Below are 22,720 nucleotides of genomic sequence, written 5' to 3' on the forward strand. Positions count from 1 at the left end.
AATTCAAGTTTTCAAGGACAAATTAGAACTTTGAAAAACTCCTATTTGCCTCTGTGAACTTAACAGCTTCCCAATACTAAAGACTTTCCTGATAAAATCAGTGGTGATATTAGTGAATGTAGGTTTTTGATATTGTATAATGAAATATGTCAACACTTAGAAAATCTGTGGAACTCAGTGAATGAATATTTTCCAAATGACCAGTGTTACAAATTATCCCTGGGTAAGAGAACCATTCAAATAAAAATATAGATCAATGGATATTATTGTAACAGAGGAGGAAAACTCCACGGATGGTTTTAGATTCCATAGTGCAAATAATGGCTAAGAAGTGACCACTTGTTGAGTTCTGGTGTAGCAGAAAAGGAAAACACCACAATTATCAGAAAAGGCAATTAAAATATTCTTCCTTTTTCTAACTATATGTTGGTGTGAGGCTGTATTTTCTTCATACACTTTGAGAAAAATAATGTATCACATCAGAGTGAGTACAGAAGCAGACAGAAGAATACAGCTGTCTTTTATTAAAGAGATTTGCAAACATAAACAGTGCAATCCTATTCACTTATATTTTTATTTTTAAAATGATCTATGTTTCATAAATAACGTTAATGTTGTTACCGCAAATGAGCAAACGTTTCTCTGTTTGAATTTTTAATATGGTAAGTCTTGACAGCTACAACTCACATTAAAAAAAAGCTTTTGGAAGCTTCCATTGTAAGAGAGTAAACAGATTCTGAGGCTAAAAAGTTTCAGAGCTGCTAGTATTCAGATAATTGCATAAAATCTGAAAGTCACTCAGGTTCAAATTTTCTTAAGTTCTATAAGCTTGATAATAAAATTCTACAATATTAGCCTTAAAAAATACATATATCTATTTCTCCTTATTGTCTGGGCATGTTATGCCCTTAAGTTTGCTGTATGTTTTCCTAGTCAGATTAGGTTATCAGTATAATTAGAGAGTGATGTTATTTGGGGTAATTTTCTATTTAACACTCAGTGTTCTCCCCAGTTCAGCCCTCTGTTATTGGAATGTCAGAGATGTTTATTTTCTTTTTCTTTTTACTTACTCATTCATTTCACAGAGCTTCATGAAGCACTGTGTTAAGGCAGTAGGAATACAAAGGTCATGACTTCCCTCAGGGAGCTTACAGTCTAGTAGGTGAGACACAGAAGCAAAGTAAAGATCATAAAAAGAAGTTTCAGAACTATGGTGAACATATGCACATCATGTAATAAAGAATCAGATAGAAATAGTAGGGCGTGACAGACAGCCTGGGGGTGGTGGGCTATCAGGAAAAGCTTCCTAAGGACAAGGGACCTTAACTGAATGTTTGAAGATAAGGCAATCATCAGGTGAAAAAGTCAGGGTGATCAATCCTGGTAGAAGACACTGAATGACCAAAGGTATAAAGGCAAGAAATGGGAGGGTGCAAACAGTCCTGTGTTGCTGGGGCATAAAGTGTAAAGCTGCAGGGGGAAAAAGTGAGGCAATGAAGCAACAGGAACCAGAAGTTGATCTGAAACATGGTAAGGAGCTTGAGAGTCACCTGCTGGGCCAGTGGTGTTTAAGAGGGGCTCCATGAAGCCCTGGCGAGGACAGAAAACTGCAGGTCTGTGGAAATGCTTTGGATGGCCAGCATGATGCTTTAGAATGGCTCTGTACTGTATAGCACAGGGAACCCTGCTCAGTACTCTGTGATAACCTAAATGGGAAAAGAACTTGAAAAGGAATAGATACACGGATATGTATAACAGAATCACTCTGCTGTGCACCTGAAACTAACACAACATGGTTAATCAACAATACTCCAATATAAGATAAAAATTAAAAAAATAAAAATTAAATAAAATGGATCTGAGTGCTTTTTTCCAATCTGACAGTCTTCAGTATCCTCTATGGTCCTGTTCTGGTCTCTTCTCTTCCTGTTCATTCAGTCCTTGTAGGTTCCCCGGGCTACTGGCTGTTTTACTGACATTCAGGCCATTTGTACTGCACTGTCCATTCGTGTTCTACAGATGTTTCTCATCTGGTTTTTACCAAATTTTGTTTCTTAAACCCTTGATATGTGAACCTCCCATCCCCTCAAAAAAAAAAAAAAAAAAAGATGAAAACTTTTTGAAAAACAGAGAATACCAAACCCCTTTTCTGGAGATTTACAAAATACATTTGTACATTCATGTCACTGATATGATCCGCATTCAACAAAAAACAACTAATTTTGTTTAACGCAGGATTTTCCAAGCGAAGCCGACCACGGGACCACCCCTTTTATTAAGCGAATGTCGAGTTAATTAGGGAGTGAAATGTTGACAAATTAATTAATTAATTAATAGGCCAGAAAGTTTCATTACCTTTGAAGAAGCAACACGTGGAGTGACAGTGGAGTTTCCAATCCAGCCTGTGGATGCGGGAACACAGAGGGATGACACCTTTAGGATAGGAAAGGAAAATAACTGCCTTGCAGGAGGAATGTCGCATGAAGAACTCTGTAGGAATGTAATATACGGTCCTATCCATGAAGCGACTAGGTCACACACAACTGAACAGATTCATTGATTTGAGGGAACGTCTTCTAATCTGAGGATCAAGATGCCAAGGAATAAGAGACATGTATAAAACATTGAAAAAGAATGGAAAGGGCTATACAGTAAAGTAACTGTGGGTTTAGTTGTTATAACACATTTTTAAAAATCTTTGATTCTAGTAGAGATTTATAAAAAGGATGAAATATAGAATTGTTTCCCAAAAGAAGAAAAAGGAGAAGGAAGAGAAAGAGAGGGAAAACCACCATTACTTCCCTAAGTTAACCAACAAAAAGGAAGAAGAGGCCCAGACTGCATGGAATAGAAGATCAACATTTGTTGTTTCTCTATTGGAGTTTGAAAATTGTTTTTTTCCCTCTTTCCTCATCAGACTTGAGATACACACACAAATGAATGCTAAAAGCATCTTTGAATTTGAACAAATCATTTCATTTGGGTGTTTAGTTTTTACCCATCCTAGTTGCCCTTCCTCAACACATGCTGAGTTCTAAGTGTTTAATTGTGAACACGAGTTTTAGTAACTCAGAGATGTACCATTTGTGAAAAAATCTTCCCTAGGAAATGCCCTTTCGAGAACTATGCAGAAAGAGGACACAAAATTCAAACGTAGTAACAAAAAGTGAAAACATCCTAAGTTTTTATAGGTGTTTCAATTGGCCAGTACCTCTGCTCTTTCCTGCTGAAGCTGTATCAGAATCTGTAATCTTCGTATTCTCATTTTCTTACCAAGGGGCACAATTCTGAAGACAGACTTTTAAAAAAAGTTGTCCTTAGCGAGGAAACCAACATTTAATTACACCTCAGCTTTGTGTAACATCTTTCTTTTCTGACTGACAGCTGGATGAGTGCTCCTGGGTGGCCCGTCTCTGGGTGTGTACCTCTCTTATTTTTAGGACACTGAAGGAGAGGAACTACCAAGCAGTAGGAATGGCATGTGACTCAACTCTCTTCATATATATGGTCCTATACGTAAAGTTACTGGGTCCTACCCCTCTCTCTGTACCAAATTTCTTTTTTTAAGTCACAGTTGGTGCCTATCGGCTCTCTGCTGCCACATTCAAAATCTGCCTCATTTAAAGCCACTTTGAGGGTGCAGAAACAGGGGTTTGGGAAGTGGGTTCTGGTTTCCTAAGCCTGCCAAAATACATATTTCGGAACCTATATTTGGAAACATGCTAGAGGCTGCACCCTCAGGATCTCTGAGGGTGTTCCTTGCTAAAAAAAAAAAAAAAAAAATGTGAGGGGGGTGGTGGGAGGAGGAGAGGCAAATAGGAAGGGCCTTCAGACATCACCAAGTCCAATTTTCTAAATCCTATAGGGGAAACTGAGGCTCGGGGATGCCAACTGCCCCAGGAATGTCTGCGATGTCACCTTTGTCCTTGACCAAGGCATTCATCTGCATCTCCCCCAGCCCACCTCTTGGACCTCCAGAAAGGCCGCTGAGGATGGGCAAGTGGCCTCTGGAACCGCTAGAACAACCCACAGCCTCCTCCTCCGAGGGCCCCGATGGGGAGGGAGGAGGCCTTTCAGGGAGAGAGTAAGGGAGGGAGGGCGAAAGGAAGGAAGGGGAGCCAGGGGTGGGAGTGGAAGAGGCAGGCTCGGCCGGGGCTGATTGGCTCCCGGGGCCAGCCCTCCCGAAGCGGTTTATAAGAGTTGGGGCGGCCGGCACCCTCCTCGCTCGCCCGCGCGCCCCAGGAGCAGCGCCCGGCTCTGAGCGCCCCTACGTCGAGGCCCGCCTGGCCGCGCGCCGGCTCTGCGCTGCCTTTGCACTTGGCCGCCGGCATAACAGCCCCGGAGGGAGGCGAGCGCCGGAGCGAGGCGGGCCGAGCGCCATGCGCCGCGCCAGCCGAGACTACACCAAGTACCTGCGCGCCTCCGAGGAGATGGGCAGCGGCGGCTCCGGCGCCCCGCACGAGGGCGCCCTGCACGCCCCGCCGCCGCCGCCCGCGCAGCCCGCCCCGCACCATTCCGCCGCCGCCTCCCGCTCCACGTTCGTGGCCCTGCTGGGGCTGGGGCTGGGCCAGGTCGCGTGCAGCGTCGCCCTGTTCCTTTACTTCCGAGCGCAGGTGAGTGCTCGCCTCCCAGGGGCGCGCGGGCGGGGCGCACCCGCCTTCATCCTCCAGCACTTTGCAGGCGATGGAGTCTAGTCCCCCGGCTTGACTCCCCAGAGCTTGCATATCTGGGGAGGGGAAAGTGACCCTAAAAAGGGAGCGTCCGGCTGGGGGACAGCCAGGCGCGGGGCCCGGCGCGCCGGCCTCTGGTCCTCGCGCACGCACCCGGCCCCCTGCGCGCCGAAGCTGAGCTCGCCCGGCCTGGTGCGTTTGAATTTCCCCCGGCGAGACCGCATTGGCCGCTCACCTCTTCGGGAAACGACTGCACACTTTTCTCTGCTTCCACCTCCCACTTGAAGCAAAGAATGAACTTAGGTCCACTCAGGAAAAACAATTGAGCGCCTACCGTTGGGAATCGACCCTTTCCTTCCCACCCACCCCCGGGAGGATTTGGGGTCCTGGGGTTGGTTGGTTTTGCACCGCGCAGTGCGTGCGCTGCCGGCAGCCGCTGGAGCCCCGGGGGGCGATGCCCAAGTCGCCAGATGGACCGAAAGACATAGCGCGGCCAGAGAAGCCTGGTCTTAGGACCCGGGCTCCGCTAGCGCGGAGTGAGAGAAGAAAGAAGGGCCTTCGTGCCTTCCCACTAAGTGGGCGGAGGAAGGAAGCAAAGTGTGTGTGGAGGTGTTCTCTCCCCCGGCACAGCCTAGCGACAATCTAGCAAGTAACCACATTTTCAAAGGTGAGGAAGCCGGTTAGGAACGGCAGAGAGATAGTAGAAAGGAAGGGGTAAATCTGTAACCTTATGCTTACTGGTGGTTTATGCTCTTGTGTTTTCTTGGAAATTGCAGTGCAGTTGGTTGGATTCATTCAAGTATTCTTGTCTGGTGCTGTGAACTCTTTCTCAAAGGAAGTGGGGGGCTGACTGTGCATTTTTTTTTTTATGGGAAAAGAGACTTGGGTTTGGACTTCATTGGTTTTCAGATTCAAAGGTGATTACCAAACCAAATTGAACGCATCAGAACAAGGCATTGCCTGGGCTGTATGGGATTTGGACGTGTGCCAGGGTCTTGAACTCCATTACTTGTAATCATAGGCTTTTTGTTAAATATTCAGTATCCACTAATTTGCATTTTATAGAACTAGTTTATCTACTAAAAGGTAGACATACTACGTGCAGTGCTTTAGAAAATTTGTATTTGTATGTTAATAAAAATAATCTTTTCCTATTGAGAGGAAGTTTTTCTAAAAATACAACTTTCAAGTGGTTTACTTGCAATATAGATTACACAAATCTATATGAAAGTGATGAAACATTTTTCTTTCATTGGAGTATGCTGTAGCGAAGAATGAGTGATTTATCCATTTTCTCATCCAGCATGTGGTCCTGTCCCCCTCCTCCCCCTGCCCCGCCCCACCATTTAATGTCTCTATATTGAGTGCCTGCACTGCACATGACACTCTTAAATGGTATGGAATATGAATTAAGAATCGTTTATTCAACATACAATGTCCACATACTGTGTGCATTGCATGATGCCAGGTAATGAAGGGGCCTATAAGCAAAAGACTTTAAATTCTTAGTCCAGTAAGAGAGAAGCATTCAGAAAAGGGACAGAAGATTCAGTCGTTCTCTTTTATCTTTTTTAACAATTTGGGGTTATGGCATTTTCGTAGCAGTGGTAGTGAAGTGAGTATTCAGCACTGAAAGAGCAGTAGGGAATGAATGAGTTCTAGGGACCAGAAACAGCTTAGATTGGCAGGAACCATGGAAATCGGCGTGACCATTTAGGAAAGAATGACCTGTTGGGCTGCTGAAGAAAGTGTTCAGCTTCTTTGTAGGGATTCTCAATATTAATGGCCTGGTGGGCTGAGGATTCTAGCTTTCTGATGATCATCTAGCAATCTTGATGTCACATGGATAGAAAATTTTCAGATGGAGAATTTAATGTCATCGAATTTCTGGGTACAGTTTTCCTAAATGCCATGAAGATTGGGCTTCTCCAAGACTTATGCAAATATATATTAACCATTACTCTGAACCCAACTGTGTATTACATTTTTAAAAGGTCATCTCCTTCAGTTAAGAAGTAATATTAGGAGGAATGTTTTCATAGGAGGATACTCCACTAGATGTGGTTACGTTTTGCTGAGTACGGTATCTACAGTTAATACTGAAAGGGGCCCTAATCATTTAGAGATACATTCGGAAGTAGTTACAAATGAAATAAGATGTTTGGAATTCGTTGCAAAATAATAGGTGGGGAACCTGGGGAACAGGGAAGTGGTTGCTTATAGATGAAACAAGATTGGCCATGCACTGGTAATTGCTGAAGCTCGGTGATGGGTACCTGGAGGTTCTACAAGTCTACAATTCTTTCCACTTTTACATATGCTGGAAGCCTTCTTTCAAAGTTCTAGTTGAGAGAGTAGATTCAGTTTGACCTGACACTGATTTAACATTTTCACTTATATCAGCTTCCTTGGATTAGAACTTGGTACCAAATAGATAGTTTTTTGATTTCCACTAAATTTGTGGGGCAACTACTTGGGGCTTCTGAATGTGTTTGAACTAGAATGAAATCATCTAATATCAGGTAATATGTTTGCAGTTAACAGTTAAAAAAAAAGAAAAGAAAAGAAAACGAGCCAGTTTTATTGTTTTTGTTAAAGATGGGAGGGGAGAGCCATGCAAATCCTTAAGAAAAAACAATTCAATTTAGTCTTAAATGCATTTAGAAAAATGCCCCCAAATAATGTAAAAATTATAGTGACAAAAAATTTTCCCCTGCTCCACTCATGTTTGAATAGCTAAATGTGAATCAGCCTCCTGAATGTTTGTAGATTTCTTGTGCCTAGATAAAGAAAAAAAAAAAAAGTACTAGATCCAGTGTAGATTAGCTTTTCCCCTACCAACCTTGCCAAAGAAAAAATAGCATATGGCTTGTGCTATATATTTACCACACAGTATTCATACTTTGGTTTACAAAGAAAAAAAAAACCCTTACAAAAAGTTGCTTTTAAAATTTATGTGCCCTGTTTTTTTTAAGCATCCGTATAACCATATCCAAAGTTCAGAGCTTAGCTACAAGATAAGCTTTTCAGGAAACTCAATCTCTGTCCCCTTTTAACCCCTTCCACCAAACCCCCAATATGCACACCAGCCTCCCTGGGCTGTTTGTTACCCAAACAGGAGAACCGGAAATCTGATGTGGAGGTGTGTAGGCTGCCTGCTTGAAAAAAACAGAAAACAAAGTAGCACAAATGTCTAGCATCCTGCCTCATTTAACCCTACAGATGATTAAGTTTCAAGGAAGTTTTTTTTTTTTTTAAAGATTGAGTTCCTTTCACATGAACTACATGGTCTGATCACTGTATTTTTGAAGTCCAGTTTAAATCAGATATTCAAGATTCACTTAATATTTTCAGTCATTTCTAGGTACAATGAATTCATTTATTGTTTACTGTGGTTTTTTTTTTTTTTTTTTTTTTTTTACTGTGAATTTTGGATGAGTTTCTTCGTTCCTCTGTCGAGTGTAAGTTCCTCGAAGGTCAGGACTGCCCATTTTGCTCACTACCTTCTTTACAGCATCCAGCCTAGGGCTTTGCACGTTGAATTTACTGAAAAAGCTTTTCAAATGACTTGCAGCACTAGAAATATACCTTCTTCTAATTTTTAATGTGTAAATGATCTCGTTAGTAGCTAAAATAGACTAAAAAGTGCAATTTTTCCATCATATAAATTTTCTATCCAGACTGCTGTGTCAGGGGATGGGTTGTTAGGGGAGAGGTTACATTTGTCCAGCCGCTCGGTGAGTAATGTGGAGGGTCCACTCAGTCCGACGCCCTGCCCTGCAGCTCCTGCAGTGCTGAGACCACAGGAGCAGAGGCCATCATTTGCCTGTGTGTGTTGCTGGCCCTGCACCCCTGCACCTCTACGCCACCCTTTCTCCTGGTCTCCATCTTCAGGAAAGGAGAGCTGCAAGGGCACTGGAATAAGAAAGACATTTGCTTGCAGGTTAAAAATAAATTTCTAAGACACATGCAACCCTATGTTCATAGCAGCACTATTCACATTAGCCAAGACATGGAAACAACCTAAATGTCCATTGACAGATGAATGGATAAAGAAGATGTGGTACATATACACAGTGGAATATTACTCAGCCATAAAAAAGAATGAAATAATGCTATTTGCAGTAACATGGATGGACCTAGAGATTATCATACTAAGTGAAGTGAGTCAGAGAAAAAAATACCATATGATATCACTTATATGTGGAATCTAAAATATGACACAGATGAACTTATTTACGAAACAGAAATAGACTCAGACATAGAGAACAGACTTGTGGTTGCCAAGAGGGTGGGCAGAGTTGGAGAGGGATAGAGTGGGAGTTTGGGATTAGCAGATGCAAACTGTTATATATATGTATAACTGAATCACTTTTCTGTACACCAGAAACTAATACAACATTGTAAATCAACTATACTTCAATAAAATAAATTTTTAAAAATAATAAAAATAAAATTCTAACATATGACCCTTAAATAAACAAAATAAGTGAGTATATCAAAATTAATTATTCCATACTTTCATTTTGGAAAACAATTGGTGACATTTTATATATGTTTTAGCGCTAATGTGACTTTCTGAAACAGTGGTTCTCACCTGCACATTAGAAACACTTGGGGAGAGGGACTCAGTTGACCCCTCCCCTTGGGGATATTGATTAAATTGGCCAAGGGTGGGACCTGGGCATGGACATATTTTTAAGAGAGAAGAGACAAAAATCTTTGCATTATATTTCTTTGCATTAAACCCTTAGCCATTATTGACCATTTCAGTAATTTTGTATTAATACTAATTGGTATTACTTGTGAAAAAATTTTAAGATTGGTGTGAAAGAAATTTGGAGACATTTTAATAGCAGACAATCGATATTTGTATCTTTGGTATTTGAAAGCATTACTTCTCAAACTTTAATGTGCATCAGAATCACCTGGGATCCAGTTAGAATGCAGATTCACAGGCACTGCCTGGGTGGCGCCTGAGCGTCTGCATTTCTAACAAATTCTGGGTGAGCCTGTAACGCTGCAAGTGATTGGACTCTAGTTTCCATAGCAAGGGTCGCCAGTACTGCTGCTTCTGTTGATGACACTTAGCTTGTCAGCGGGACTGGAGCTTAACCAATGTTAGGGTACCCAGGCATTTCCCCACTAATATCACACTGTTCCTTTAGCTCAGCGGCTTCCTGGTGGTGAGCCAGCTGAGGCCTTTTGCAGGATTCTTCTTTCTTGAGGTCTGAACCCAACGACTCTTCATATCAGTTGTCCAGGCTTCTCTGGTTTTTTGTGAAACTTATTGGTATAAGTGAGCTTTTTAAAAAAAGTATGGAATTGAACACTTGCCTTATATAAAATCTCAGGTATTCTGATTCATACTAATTATTTTAAAGAAATAAAAAGTAAACTTGGATTGCAAATAGTTTTGCTTCCCGAGTCACACCGTGCAAAAGTGGAATGATAAAATTTGTATTAGCGGGTGCACGTTTGTTGAAAGGCTGTTATTTCATTTTGAGAATCTCAGGTATGGATAGGGTACTTTCTTAGCTTCCTTCTGACAGCTGGTTAATAAACCTGCACATCTTCTGATGACTTTCAAAAAGATGATTAAACCAGGGAACGAGAGACTTGATATTAATTGACTGGGCTTTGGTTATTGGAAACTTACATAATTTTCCCTGTTTTTCATCTAGCCTGTACCTAGTCATAAGCAAATGCACATGAAACACCTTGAATTTTTTGAAAGAAGAGGACAATAAATTAAACCACTTAAAAATTAAACCAATTAAAACAGTCAGGTAGCTAATTACCTCTACTATGTACTTGGCAGTTGAAACCACTACAAAGGCTTGTAGGAGCCCCAGGAGGAGCTGGCAGACAATTTTAAGAAAAGAGTAATACTTGAAGAAATGCTTACGTTGGCACCTGTTTTAACCAGGGGACCAGCTAATAACGTAATGGGGATATTTTGGGTGGGACTATCTAGTACACTACAAGAATTTTAGCATCCCCTCAGCATGGATCCATAGAGCTTGCTCACACCGTGAGCCCTCCTCATCCCAGCTCACACCAAATACCACCACACACATCCTCAGGCCCCCTCTGACAGACGTACCACTCCAGGTTAAGAAAACTGATGAGAGGTTCAACGAAAAGGGAAATAATGCTTCTGGCTTCAGATTTTCTTTGGGGCTAGGAAGTGGATTTCTCCCTCCCCTCTTCAGCTGATTAAAACACACATTGGGGCTTCCCTGGTGGCGCAGTGGTTGAGAGTCAGCCTGCCAATGCAGGGGACACGGGTTCGTGCCCCGGTCCGGGAAGATCCCACATGCCGCGGAGCGGCTGGGCCCGTGAGCCATGGCCGCTGAGCCTGCACGTCCGCAGCCTGTGCTCCGCAACGGGAGAGGCCACAGCAGTGAGAGGCCCGCGTACCACAAAACAAACCCCCAAAAACCCACACATTGATTAAGGGAAAAGGCCAGGCAAACATGGCAGCTGAACATGATGTTAATTTCACGTGATTTATATAGGTTTCATGCTTTGAACATCCAAGTGGGCTTCATAATCCCACATAGCGTGCTGCATGGGGTGGGGGGGGACTTAAAGATAAAAGGCTGTCTCTCCCTGTACTGAACGCATGTAATTTCTTTGATTCCCCTCCCCTCAGTGAGCACTTTTACAATGTCAGACGATTTTGATAATTTCCCCATGAATCACATGTGTACAGGTGTGTTGTGGATGGTAGTCAGCTACTCATAAAAATGAATTAGAAGTCAATTTTTTCACCAACTCGATGGTAATTGTATTAACTACTAGTTGTTGGGGACATAATGACTCTTGCAAGAATGAATTCTTTTGTCCTTAAGTCACACTTTATTAAATAACAGAATGATCAATGATAACCACTCTGACGTCCTCACATTTTTCCCCCCTCAGATGGATCCTAATAGAATATCAGAAGATGACACTCACTGCATTAATAGAATTTTCAAACTCCACGAAAACACGGATTTGCAAGACACAACTCTGGAGAGTCAAGACTCAAAATTAGTACCTGATTCGTGTAAGAGAATTAAACAGGCCTTTCAAGCAGCTGTGCAAAAGGTGAGTCCACACTGAGATAAGTCAAGGGCCCTCACTGACTCTCCTAATATTGAAAATTAAAACTGGCTAAGTGCTTTTGACTTTGTTCTTTTTTATTTTAATAATTTGTAAAAGAGCTAAAGAGAATTTTTTGCGGGATTAGCAGAATTCTTTTGAAGTTGGTAGTGGTTAGTTTTGGTGACCAGCAACATTCATGCAAATATTCTTTTCTTTCCTTCCTTTCTCTTTCTTTCTTCCTTCCTTCCTTCCTTTTCTTCCTTTCTTTCTTTCCTTCTTTTTCTTTCTTTCTTCTTCCTTCCTCCCTCCCTCCCTCTCTCTCCCTTTCTTTCTTTCTTTCTTTCTTTCTTTCTTTCTTCCTTCCTTTCTTTCTTTCTTTCTTTCTTACTTTCTTTTCTTTCTTTCTTTTCTTCTCTTATTTTGGAGGAGGGATTTACATTCACACTTGGAAAGAGGACAAACATGGTTTGTGGTAGTCATTGGGTCAGTTTGCTAGTTTGAATTCCCAGCCTTAGAAGACTCTATTCCTTTAGCTCACAGGATTCTCTGCTGGCTACTTTCTTTATATCTGGTTTTGCAATGGTAGGAACCTCTATTCCACATCTGTGGATCCAGGTCTCTGCTGAGAATAACTATAGCTGGTCCACTGTTGTCATCCGAAGTGAGGGGGTAAAGCGCATAGAGCAAGAATTGGTGTGGTGGGTGAGATGGAAATTCTCTGTCCATTTTTCATTCTCCGGGAGAGCTGGGTGAGAAGGGAGGAGATGGGGACAGAGAAGACGGAGGACTTCTCTACACCGACAGCCTCAATTGAGAAACCCTGTAATAACTGCCTGTTTTACTTTCCTGGATAAAGTCACTTGAGAATTCTGCAGCCTCGCAATTATTTTACTTCTCCCCAAGAACCGGGTAGAATCCCGTGACTCCAGTGCATGCACATCTGTATACATTGCATACTTGTGGGCACATCTGCATGGATTCTTGCATCCACTCATATATCCCAACGTCTAGTTTGCAACTCCCTGGGCTATCTCTGATCATCTTAGAGTAAATACTAAAGTTCGCAAATGCCTTAAATCTAAACTAAAATTGAATTAGTTTCTTTTTTAAAGTTTCACAAATAGTAATAGCATTTTTTAAAAAGAGGATATGTATTGGACATAGAAGTAGGGCGATAAAGCTGTTTTGTATAACCCTTAAAACTGATATTTGGGGGGCTTCCCTGGTGGCGCAGTGGTTGAGAGTCCGCCTGCTGATGCAGGGGACGCGGGTTCGTGTCCCGGTCCGGGAAGATCCCACATGCCGCGGAGCGGCTGGGCCCGTGAGCCATGGCCGATGAGCCTGTGCGTCCGGAGCCTGTGCTTCACAACGGCAGAGGCCAAAAAAGGAAAGGGCCCCGGAAAAAAAAAAAAAAAAAAAAAAAAAAAAACTGATATTTGCTATATTTCAAGAAATATAAGATACCACGAATTTTCAGCTTACTTTATCTCGTGCATCACAAAGAAAGAAAAAAACTTTAACTGGAGAATTAAACATGATCATTATAGATTCTTGTTGCATCAGTTTCAGAGATTCTGAAATATAAAAAAAATACATCATAGAATCAAAGAAGTACATATCGTTCTAATATCTATAAGAGCTATTGCTTAAAAATATTACATTTTCGTTATAGTGTGTAGGTGCTTAGCTTTACGCAGTAGATGCATATTTTAAAATATGCATTTAAATTTGATCTTTTTATCTTACTTTGTAACTTTTGAGCTATAGCAACAGCAATTCCACTAGTCTAATTCATTTTTTAAAGTTCTATAACATTTTCTTTTTTTGCAAAAAATTAAACTACTAAAAATAAGAGAAAAATGAGTAACTTCTGATTTTTTACTATGGAAAGAAATTGGAAATTGAATGGCTACTATACTGTATTTACCTCTGCTCACATCATCTTAATTCATATATATTTTGTGGGAAAAATCGTGGCATGTGAAGTCAGATAGACTTATGATTAAATAAATGTGATCTTGGAAAATACTTAACATTTCTTCGCTTTGGCTTCCTTATCTTTAAAAAGTGGAGCTCACAGTCCCTCTGTAGCAGGACTGTGGCTCATTTGAAATAAAAGATATAAAGGACCTAAGCACAGTACTGGAAATATAGTATGCACTCATTAAATGTTTGTATATTACTTTTATCACCGTTATGACTAATTCATTGTCATTGTTGATGATTTAATCAAAGACATATTTTAAAAGTTTTGATAGAGCAGGTCTGATCATTTTTCTGAACATGCAATAGGACAAAACAATAGAACACTGAAGCAAGTTGCAGAAAACCACTGGGACATTTTTATCACCATCAGCAATAAACATGTTGATTATATACTATCCTTAGGAAACTTCTAGGTCTATTTAAGATGTATAATTAATTAATTTAATTAATACAGTAAGAAATTAAACAGCCTGTTCTTAAGGCATTTTAAGCTGTATGTTGAAGGATCGTGTATTAGTGGAGGAGAGAAAGACATAACATTTGCAAGACCCTCAATTTAAAATTATCGTCAAAAATCCTGACCTACATTGGGAAAAAGAGGATCTACTGAGCTATATATTGTGACATCTAATACTCAATTTGCTATTCTTTTCTTATTGAAGTATACTTGATTTACAATATTGTGTTAGTTTCAGGTATACAGCAAAGTGATTCAGTTTTTTTTCAGATTATATTCCATTATAGGTTATTACAAAATGTTGGATATAATTCCCTGGGCTGTACAGTAAATCCTTGTTGCTTATTCTATTTTATGTATAGTAGTTTGTATCTGTTAATCCCATACTCCTAATTTGTCCCTCCTTCCCTCCCTCTCTCCCTCTGGTAACCACAAGTTTGTTTTCTGTCTGTGAGTCTGTTTCTGTTTTTGCATATACATTCTTCTGTATTGTTTTTTAGATTTCACATGTAAGTGATCTATTAAAAAAAAGAATGAAATATTGCCATTTGCAGCAACGCGGATGGACCTAAAGAATATTATACTTAGTGAAGTTAAGTCAGACAGAGAAAGACAAATTCTAATTCATTTTTTATTGTTTTTGTTTTATGTTTCATTTTCAGTAGTCAGTTTTTTATCTCACCTCCTAAATACTGAGTGGTCTATCTATAAACATTGACATGTACCAGAGGTAATCTGTTAGTTCAAAGCTGAACCTCTAATTAAGGTAATTCTGGTTAGGCAAATGATTGTCTCCTAATTTTCTGTTTAAATCAACCCATATTGTATATCCTTACAATGAAAAAGAGATAAACTTTTAATTTCAATGGTGTTCTGGTTCTTAAAAATTATACTTTGGGTTTCCTCTGGAAGAATAAGTATGCAAGATTAGCCAAGATAATTTGGAAAATAAGTAATATTAAGAAGAACAGGGGCTTCCCTGGTGGCGTAGTGGTTGAGAGTCCGCCCGCCAATGCAGGGGACACGGTTTCGTGCCCTTGTCCGGGAAGATCCCACATGCTGCGGAGCAGCTGGGCCCATGAGCCATGGCCGCTGAGCCTGCGCGTCCAGAGCCTGTGCTCCGCAACGGGAGAGGCCACAACAGTGAGAGGCCTGCGTACCGCAAAAAAAAAAAAAACCAACAAAAAAGAAGAACAGATACCATTAACATTTACCTATGAGAATGCAAGGATGGTTCATCTTCACAGGTCAAAGGAGAAAAATGTTATCATCTCATAGACACTGAGAAGTGATTGACAAAATTTTGCACTTATTTCTGATGTTTAAAATCCATTAGAAAACAGAACGGGATGGATTCTTGATGTTATCCTAAATAGCTCAAACTAAAAGTTAGCTAATGATGAAAAACAGGAGCATTTCTCTTAATATCGGGAATACACCAAAGATGCCCACTGTCCCCATGTCATTTAACATTGTTCAGAATGTGCTAGCAAGTGTAATTACACATGAGAATGAAATAAAATATATAGAAGGTAGAATCTGCATGTGATATGATTGTGTACTTGGGAAAATTCAAAAGAACTGAAAAGCTACAAGCAAAGTAAATCAGTTTGTAAAAGTTAATAGGTAGGGACTTCCCTAGTGGCACGGTGGTTAAGAACCCGCCTGCCAGTGTAGGGGACACGGGTCCGGGAAGATCCCTCATGCCGCAGAGCAACTAAGCCTGTGCTCCACAACTACTGAGCCCGCGAGCCACAACTACTGAAGCCCGCGCACCTAGAGCCCGTGCTCCGCAACAAGAGAAGCCACTGCAATGAGATGCCCATGCACAGCAACGAAGAGTAGCCCCAGCTCGCCGCAACTAGAGGAAGCCCGCGCGCAGCAACAAAGACCCAACGCAGCCAAAAATAAATAAATAAATTTATTTATTTATTTAAAAAAATAGTTAATAGGTAATAATCACTAGCTGCCCCCATTTCAAACAATAATTAGAAAACATGAATGAAAGATTTCATTCATAATTTTTTAAAAGCCTGAAAAATTAGCTTAACAAGGAACGTACAAAGCTAGAAAACTCTATAGAGGCATTTAAAATAAGATTGGGTAATGTAAAGATGGAACTATGCAAAGCCGTACTCCATGAACGAGAACATACACCTTGGAGTAGACCTCATTTTATGTGTGTGAATGTATGTGTGTGTATAATTTAATATAATAGAAAATTATTTTGAATGAGTGAGTGTAATTTGGGTTATTCAAAAATGGGACTAGGACAGTTTGTTTGCTGTTTTTTTTAAAAAGTGATAGCCTTATCTCACGTCCTAAGTGAAAACAAATGCCAGATGGAGAGACATGGCCAATAGCTGCTCCCTGGCAGTCCTACACTTCTGTTCCCTCGATGAACTTTCCACTGCTAACTCCCCCATCAGAACTTACTTGTTCATTGTCCCATTTCCTTTGAGCTTTCAGACTGTCTAGAGGGTACGATAAGCCAATTTGTACTTAAAGATGTTGATGAACAATAATGAAAGAATTTTCACTATTTTTGGAGCTTGTTGTGGACAGGGTGCCTCATTCCACATGAGTAACACTAATTATGAGAGATTCAGTGCCTGGGAAGCCAGAAGGAGAAAGATTTGTGGGCAGACAAGAATAGTCAACTGCTCTTATTAAAGACACACAGTTGGTTTTTTTTTTTTTAGATTTTTTGATGTGGACCCATTTTTCAAGTCTTTACTGAGTTTTTACAATGTTGTTCTGTTTTATGTTTTGGTTTTTTGGCCGTGAGGCATGTGGGATCTTAGCTCCCCGACCAGGGAATGAACCCGCACCATCTGCACTGGAAGGCGAAGTCTTAATCACTGGACCACCAGGGAATTCCCAAGACACACAGCTTTAATTATACTAACAGACTAGTGTGACTCACAGGATGAGTAGAACTTTATTTCATTAATTTAATATTTGCTTTTGTTGTGCTATACGATTGTTACTCATGGGTAACAATATTACACACAGGTAATTCTTTTTAAGGAATAAGAAGTTGTCATAATATACCATCGTGTGTTTGGAGGTAGAAGATGCCATTTCTTCCCCCAGACAAGAGACTCTTTAGGAAGGAGACACACGTTATTCATCTTATCATTAGACTCAAGCAGTTTTATTCAGTGCACGCACTGTGCTAGGCACTTTGCTATAACTTGTCCTTTAACCAAGGACTTACCCTTCTCTTACCTTGGCCAAATAATGATTTGCCAAATGTGTTATCCTTTGATGAGGATTATTGGTTAAGGTGACAGTCTACACATCTTGTCAAAAGAATCAAATTTCTCATTTCTCTTGCTGATGCTAAAAATAGGATGGATGTATCAGGCATTCATAAGTAGGTTTGTATCTTAGCTTCAGTTCTAATATAGATATTGGGTGAACCCGTAAAACACAATCACTTTTGTGGCTGCAATCATTACTGAGAGATCTCCGCATCCCATGGTAACAAATGCTAGACATAAGCACAGTATCACATTCTATGTGTGCAAAAAGTGCTGTTTACCCAGCCCGTCTTTGGTCAGACAAGTAATGCTGTTCTTTCTGCCTTTTTTGTTTGTGGCTGGGTTTTCTTGGCTTTTTTTCCCTTCAGCACAGAACTCTGAAAGCCTCTTAGTGATCCAACCCTACCAACCACAATTTACAAAGTCTCTCATAACAGTCTATGACAATAAAGAAAACACTAGTACAAATACGGTGTCCGATTTATAAAGCAATTCTTGCTCCAGCTTTGGCTGCCTCTGTGGCCTCTGCCAGCCTGAGGAGCAGTGCGGGGGGCTCAGGCCTGAGTAGCACTTGGTCTTCAGACCTCCCGACCAGTCTCAGTGGAAAGCCATCTGTTTATACATAGTTATACATCCTGAGCGCTGGGATGTGACTCTGCTTGATGTTAGGATGCCTGCTTGTTGATTTCACATTGGGTACCTGTTTGTGAAAGACTTCCTGAAACTTACTTTGAAATGTATCTGAAAGGGTGATAGGGAGGAGAGAGGAAATCAATATACAAATCACACCAATCCCCTTGCTCTCCAACGTGGGGCGTTCAGTGCCTTCAAGGGGACCTCCCTAGGCTGCTGGAAGGAAGCAAGGTGATTTACATGTATCTGTATATTTTAATAGTGGCTTCAAAATATTTTTGTGAATATTTTATAAGGTAGCTACTATACAGGAACGTTTTTATTTAATACTTAGATAAATAAATATGTGCGTTTGGGAGCATTAAAATTTTTTCCCTGAAGAAGCTGCACAATCAGAAATGCCTAGAGATCTTGGAACGAACCTGCGGTTAGTTCCATCAGGACGAGAACTGCAGCCACTTTGCTCACATCTGAATATATCACAGCTAATTTAGACCCAAGATTGAAGGAAAAGAACAAGTAGATGACTGATGACTTCTTGAACTCTGTAAACTCATATTTTTAAATAAACATGAGTCATTGACCAACTCACAAAGCCACTCAGAATGTTATAAGCCTGGTTCACATCTACTGGATGTCTCACCAATGTTATAATTGATAATTATTAATATTACAGCCTGAAGCAATAATGCCTCCATATCATCATACTACAGGTTAATTTTTGTTGAAATTTCTGTTCATCTGGACTTCTTGCCTTAATCATGTTTTCCCCAGGTCTATTTGCCTCTTCATAGCTTATAAACTATATAGAGGCAGGTTTACAATGTGAACCAAAAACACAGCTCTGGCTTCTTATATGTTTTTGTAAAACTCTCTTATTTCATCCCAGACTATGAAAAGCCAATGGTGATGATGACTACCAGGAAGCTATGTTGTTAGCATATTCTTGACTAACCATTTCCTGGAGTCAGTAAGTCTCTGAGCCTCCAAAGATTTACTGGAAAATGGGGAGTAAGACCAGAGCCATAATCACTGAACCATTAATTCTTACCTGGAATTCTTATTTTGTTCCCTGGGAATCAGTGCCTAGTTGGCCTTATGTCCTGCAGGATTCCCAATATACATGAAACTATCTCCTGGTACTAAGAATGATGTACCCAAGATTCACAGCCCTTTGATCCTCAGTCATATATTCACTGTTATTTCATATAGTCTATGCTGCCCTAACAAAGAGACTCATCACTCATTGGACAAAATAAGATAGAAGATTTTTCTCTCGTGTGCAATAATCTGGAGGTGGCAGTTCAGGGCTGGCAGGAAGGCACCTCCATCCTCAACAGGTACCTTCCATCTCTGGATCCACATTGGTTTCTCCATACATTGTCATCTCCAGACAGAGGAAAGGGAGAAAGAAAAAGTCAAGGCGGTACCTGGAAGTTGAGGCGTCAGTCATTTCTAGTAGCATCTTATTGGCTGGAACTTATTCATAAAATGACACATGGATGTCATGTCAAAGTAGGCTACACATTGTAGTCTCTAGCGGGGCAACCATTTGCACCAAAGCTTGAGGAAAGGGGTTGCCTATAACTAACTGGAGAGAGGAGAGGATGGATTCTAGGGGGACAATAAGTGGTCTCCAGTACTCATTAAACCCTATTAAGGCAGGAAAGTGCGTTCACTATATGAACAAGAGGTAATTCTGTATATATACACGTCTATGAAAAATTGGAACAGTCAAGATTTTATTTTCTAAAAGTTAAAGTACTTTAAGATTACTTAGATTCCAGAAGAGAGAGAAATTTGAAGGTAGATTTAATAGCATGCATCTTTCTGATGAACTTTCAAAGGTTCATTTAGTCATATGCATCTGTGATCTGTGAATAGACCTTGATTCTCACTTGTCCAGTTTTTAGTAGGTTTTGTGGATTCAAGAACATTAATTTAAAGCCAGAAAGTTCATCAGATTGAGTGGTTGTTTTTTTTCATCTGTGAAGCTGATTCCTTAGAATTCCAATGTCAGTTATTACAGGAAGCCTATTCCCATTTTTAAAACTAAAGTACATAAGAAATCAATTAAAAGTTGAGTAGATCTTAACTGTTTATGAAATTGTAATCACTGGAGTTGTAACATAGCCATTATTTCTCATTTGCTTTTTAGTTAATACACACACAGCAGAAACAAGGGGAAAAATTAAACCCCGTTCATTATCTCTTTGCTTTTGTATATAAGAGTATGTGTCCCAAGAAAGTTTCTTGTAAACCCACAAGGCAACTTGGGGTTTGGGGGCACTGATGTTCCCAAGTCAAGATGTTAGTCATGTAGTGGTTTTCCAATGGGATTTCATCTCTGCCATAACAGTTTTGGGAACTGCAATTCAATCAACCCCAATCATATCTAGCATTTATAAAAGCTGCCTTCATGGGAAAGCCAAAGTATGACCCACAGAATTTTCCTGCAAAACCAAGGCCATCTACTGCCTTTTGCCCAACAACGGGCCATTGGCCATGATGCGCTCAATCTCAGGGGAGACCCAGGGCAAAAGGTAGGAGGGTCTGCACGAGGGAAATAACCAGGGAGTGATGTTGTCAGAGGTGGGCTTATCTTCGTGCTAGAAGTACTCCAGGGTGGAAGGAAAGATACTCTGGCTTGACATTTTTGAAGAAACAGAGAAGAAGAAGGACGTTCCTGAAAGAGGAGCATCTCGTTATGTGGCATGGGGATCTTGAGCTAAGATCTGAGCTAAGATCTGAGCTCAGAAGTCAGTAAGACTGAGGGTCCTCAGTTGGAGGGGACTTGGTAAAGGATGGTTGGATTGCTCCACCAGGAGTGGCTCGTCCTAGGAGAAGTACAGCCTGTGGAACTGGAGAGAATGGCGTGCCCTAGAGCAGCGTTTTCCAAACCTGCTTGATCTTAAGAATCACTTGGGGACCTTATTTACAAAAGAAAGAAAAAGGTTCCCAGATCTGTTACGAAAATTCTGATTTGGTTGTTTAGGAGTAGACTTTGTGACGTGGGAAATCCTTTTTTAGAAGGGCTGAGGGCTGGCCCATCTTTACAAGAAGGCTTCAGGGTGGATACTGACCAAAGAGGTGTTCTAAGCATCCTAAGAAGAGTTGAGGGCCACTGGAGGACAGGGGAGCCATTGATGAAGGAATGACTATATTTAAGAGGTAGGATTCAGCCTGTGTTGTGTGGAGAAGACGGGTCTTGGAAGTTGCAGAGAACAGTCTGTATCTGAGATGACCTGACAATAAATGTTTGCTTGAACTTTCTGAGATTCAGGGTCTGGAGAGGTCCATTCTCTCATAGCTTCCTCATCACGAGGGTGCTACCCCAGTCCTTAGTCATTGCCCTTTGAGAACACTAGGTAGGAATAGCAGCAGTAGCAGCAGTAAAAATAATCTTGATAATTATAAACTGTAAGGCTTATCTTCATCAGAAAGTTGAGGTGAACTCAGAATCTCTTCTCCTCGGTGCCTGTACCTGCTTCTCATCTGATCTACCCTTTTGTGGTGAATTACTATGATATTATCTCCATCACCCCGAATCAGAAGCCAGAAGATGGTCTTAGACACTTACTCATTGGCTTTTCACCTCACCCCTGTCCTGGGAATTCTACCTCCTTACTAAACCTTCACATACTTTACTCTGTGTCACTGCTGTTGTCACCTGAACACAGGTGTCACCATCACCATTGTCATTTTGCATCTGGACCACTGCAAGTGGTCCTACTGAGTAGGTCCTACCGCATCCTACTCACATTACCTCCAGTCCATCCTCTCCACAGCTGAGTGACTTCTCAAATTCAAATCTTACTTTCCTACTTAAGGAAATCCTTTGGTGGACCCCCTGTAGTCATCAGGATAAAGTCTGAGCTGCCGAACGCATAACACAAAGCCTTTAGTGTTCTGGAACTCTCCTTCCAACGCCAGCCTCTCCAGGCTCATTACCTTGTGGTTCCATCTCCTCACCCCACCTCAGCTTGTGCTCAGTGGACCCACCTCAGGAAGGTGCTAGAAGTTCCCTAACCTGGCGGTGCCCTTCCCCACCCCACCCCCGCCCCCCTGCTACAGCCATAAACACAGTGAAGGCAGAGAGGATATCCGTCCAGGACACGCAGCATCTTAGCATCCTGCAGAGCATCTGGCCCTAGCAGCCATCAGTGAGCTTTGTGGGATGGATGGATGGATGGATGGATAAATTATGGGTCTTCGCGCATGTTCTTTATGTGCCATTCCAGGCTCTTCTTTGTGTACAGTTTTCTAGTTGTCTTTCAAAATTTAGCTCAGGCATTACTTCCCAAAGAGTCCCCCAGTGATGCCCGCCTGCCCACCTTTGGGGTTAGGGGCCCCTTTTGTGCACACCTAGGGCTTCTTGTATTCACCCCATCATAGCATTGACCCCAGGAGCCGGGTGTGGGTCTGACTCACCCAGATGTGAGCTTTCCAAGGACAGAGACTATGTGATGTTCGGTTTCTCTAGCCAATGACAGGTACAGTGAGTAGGCGCTCAGTTAATGTTTAAAGAACACGTTTAATGAACACATGAGTGATCTGTGCTCATCCCTGCTCTTGGTGTCTTCAGTTGGCTGGTTGTTTAATATTGTCGGAAGCTA

General features: G+C 41.2%; 1 protein-coding gene across 1 annotated transcript in view; it reads left to right on the forward strand.

Annotated features, from left to right (window-relative positions):
- The first annotated feature begins 4,350 nt into the window (after positions 1-4,350).
- The window catches only part of TNFSF11 (TNF superfamily member 11), a 35,611-nt gene continuing 17,241 nt past the window's right edge, over positions 4,351-22,720 (forward strand). Inside the window, exons 1-2 of the mRNA XM_027116779.1 lie at positions 4,351-4,613; positions 11,598-11,765. Of these exons, the coding sequence (XP_026972580.1) occupies positions 4,380-4,613; positions 11,598-11,765 (402 nt within the window). The 5' untranslated portion in view covers positions 4,351-4,379. The remainder of the gene's footprint in view (positions 4,614-11,597; positions 11,766-22,720) is intronic.

Source organism: Aethalodelphis obliquidens, unplaced genomic scaffold, assembly GCF_003676395.1.
Source record: "Aethalodelphis obliquidens isolate GAN/ISIS:26980383/991018 unplaced genomic scaffold, ASM367639v1 scaffold16, whole genome shotgun sequence".
In the NCBI taxonomy this organism is placed as follows: Eukaryota; Metazoa; Chordata; class Mammalia; order Artiodactyla; family Delphinidae; genus Aethalodelphis; species Aethalodelphis obliquidens.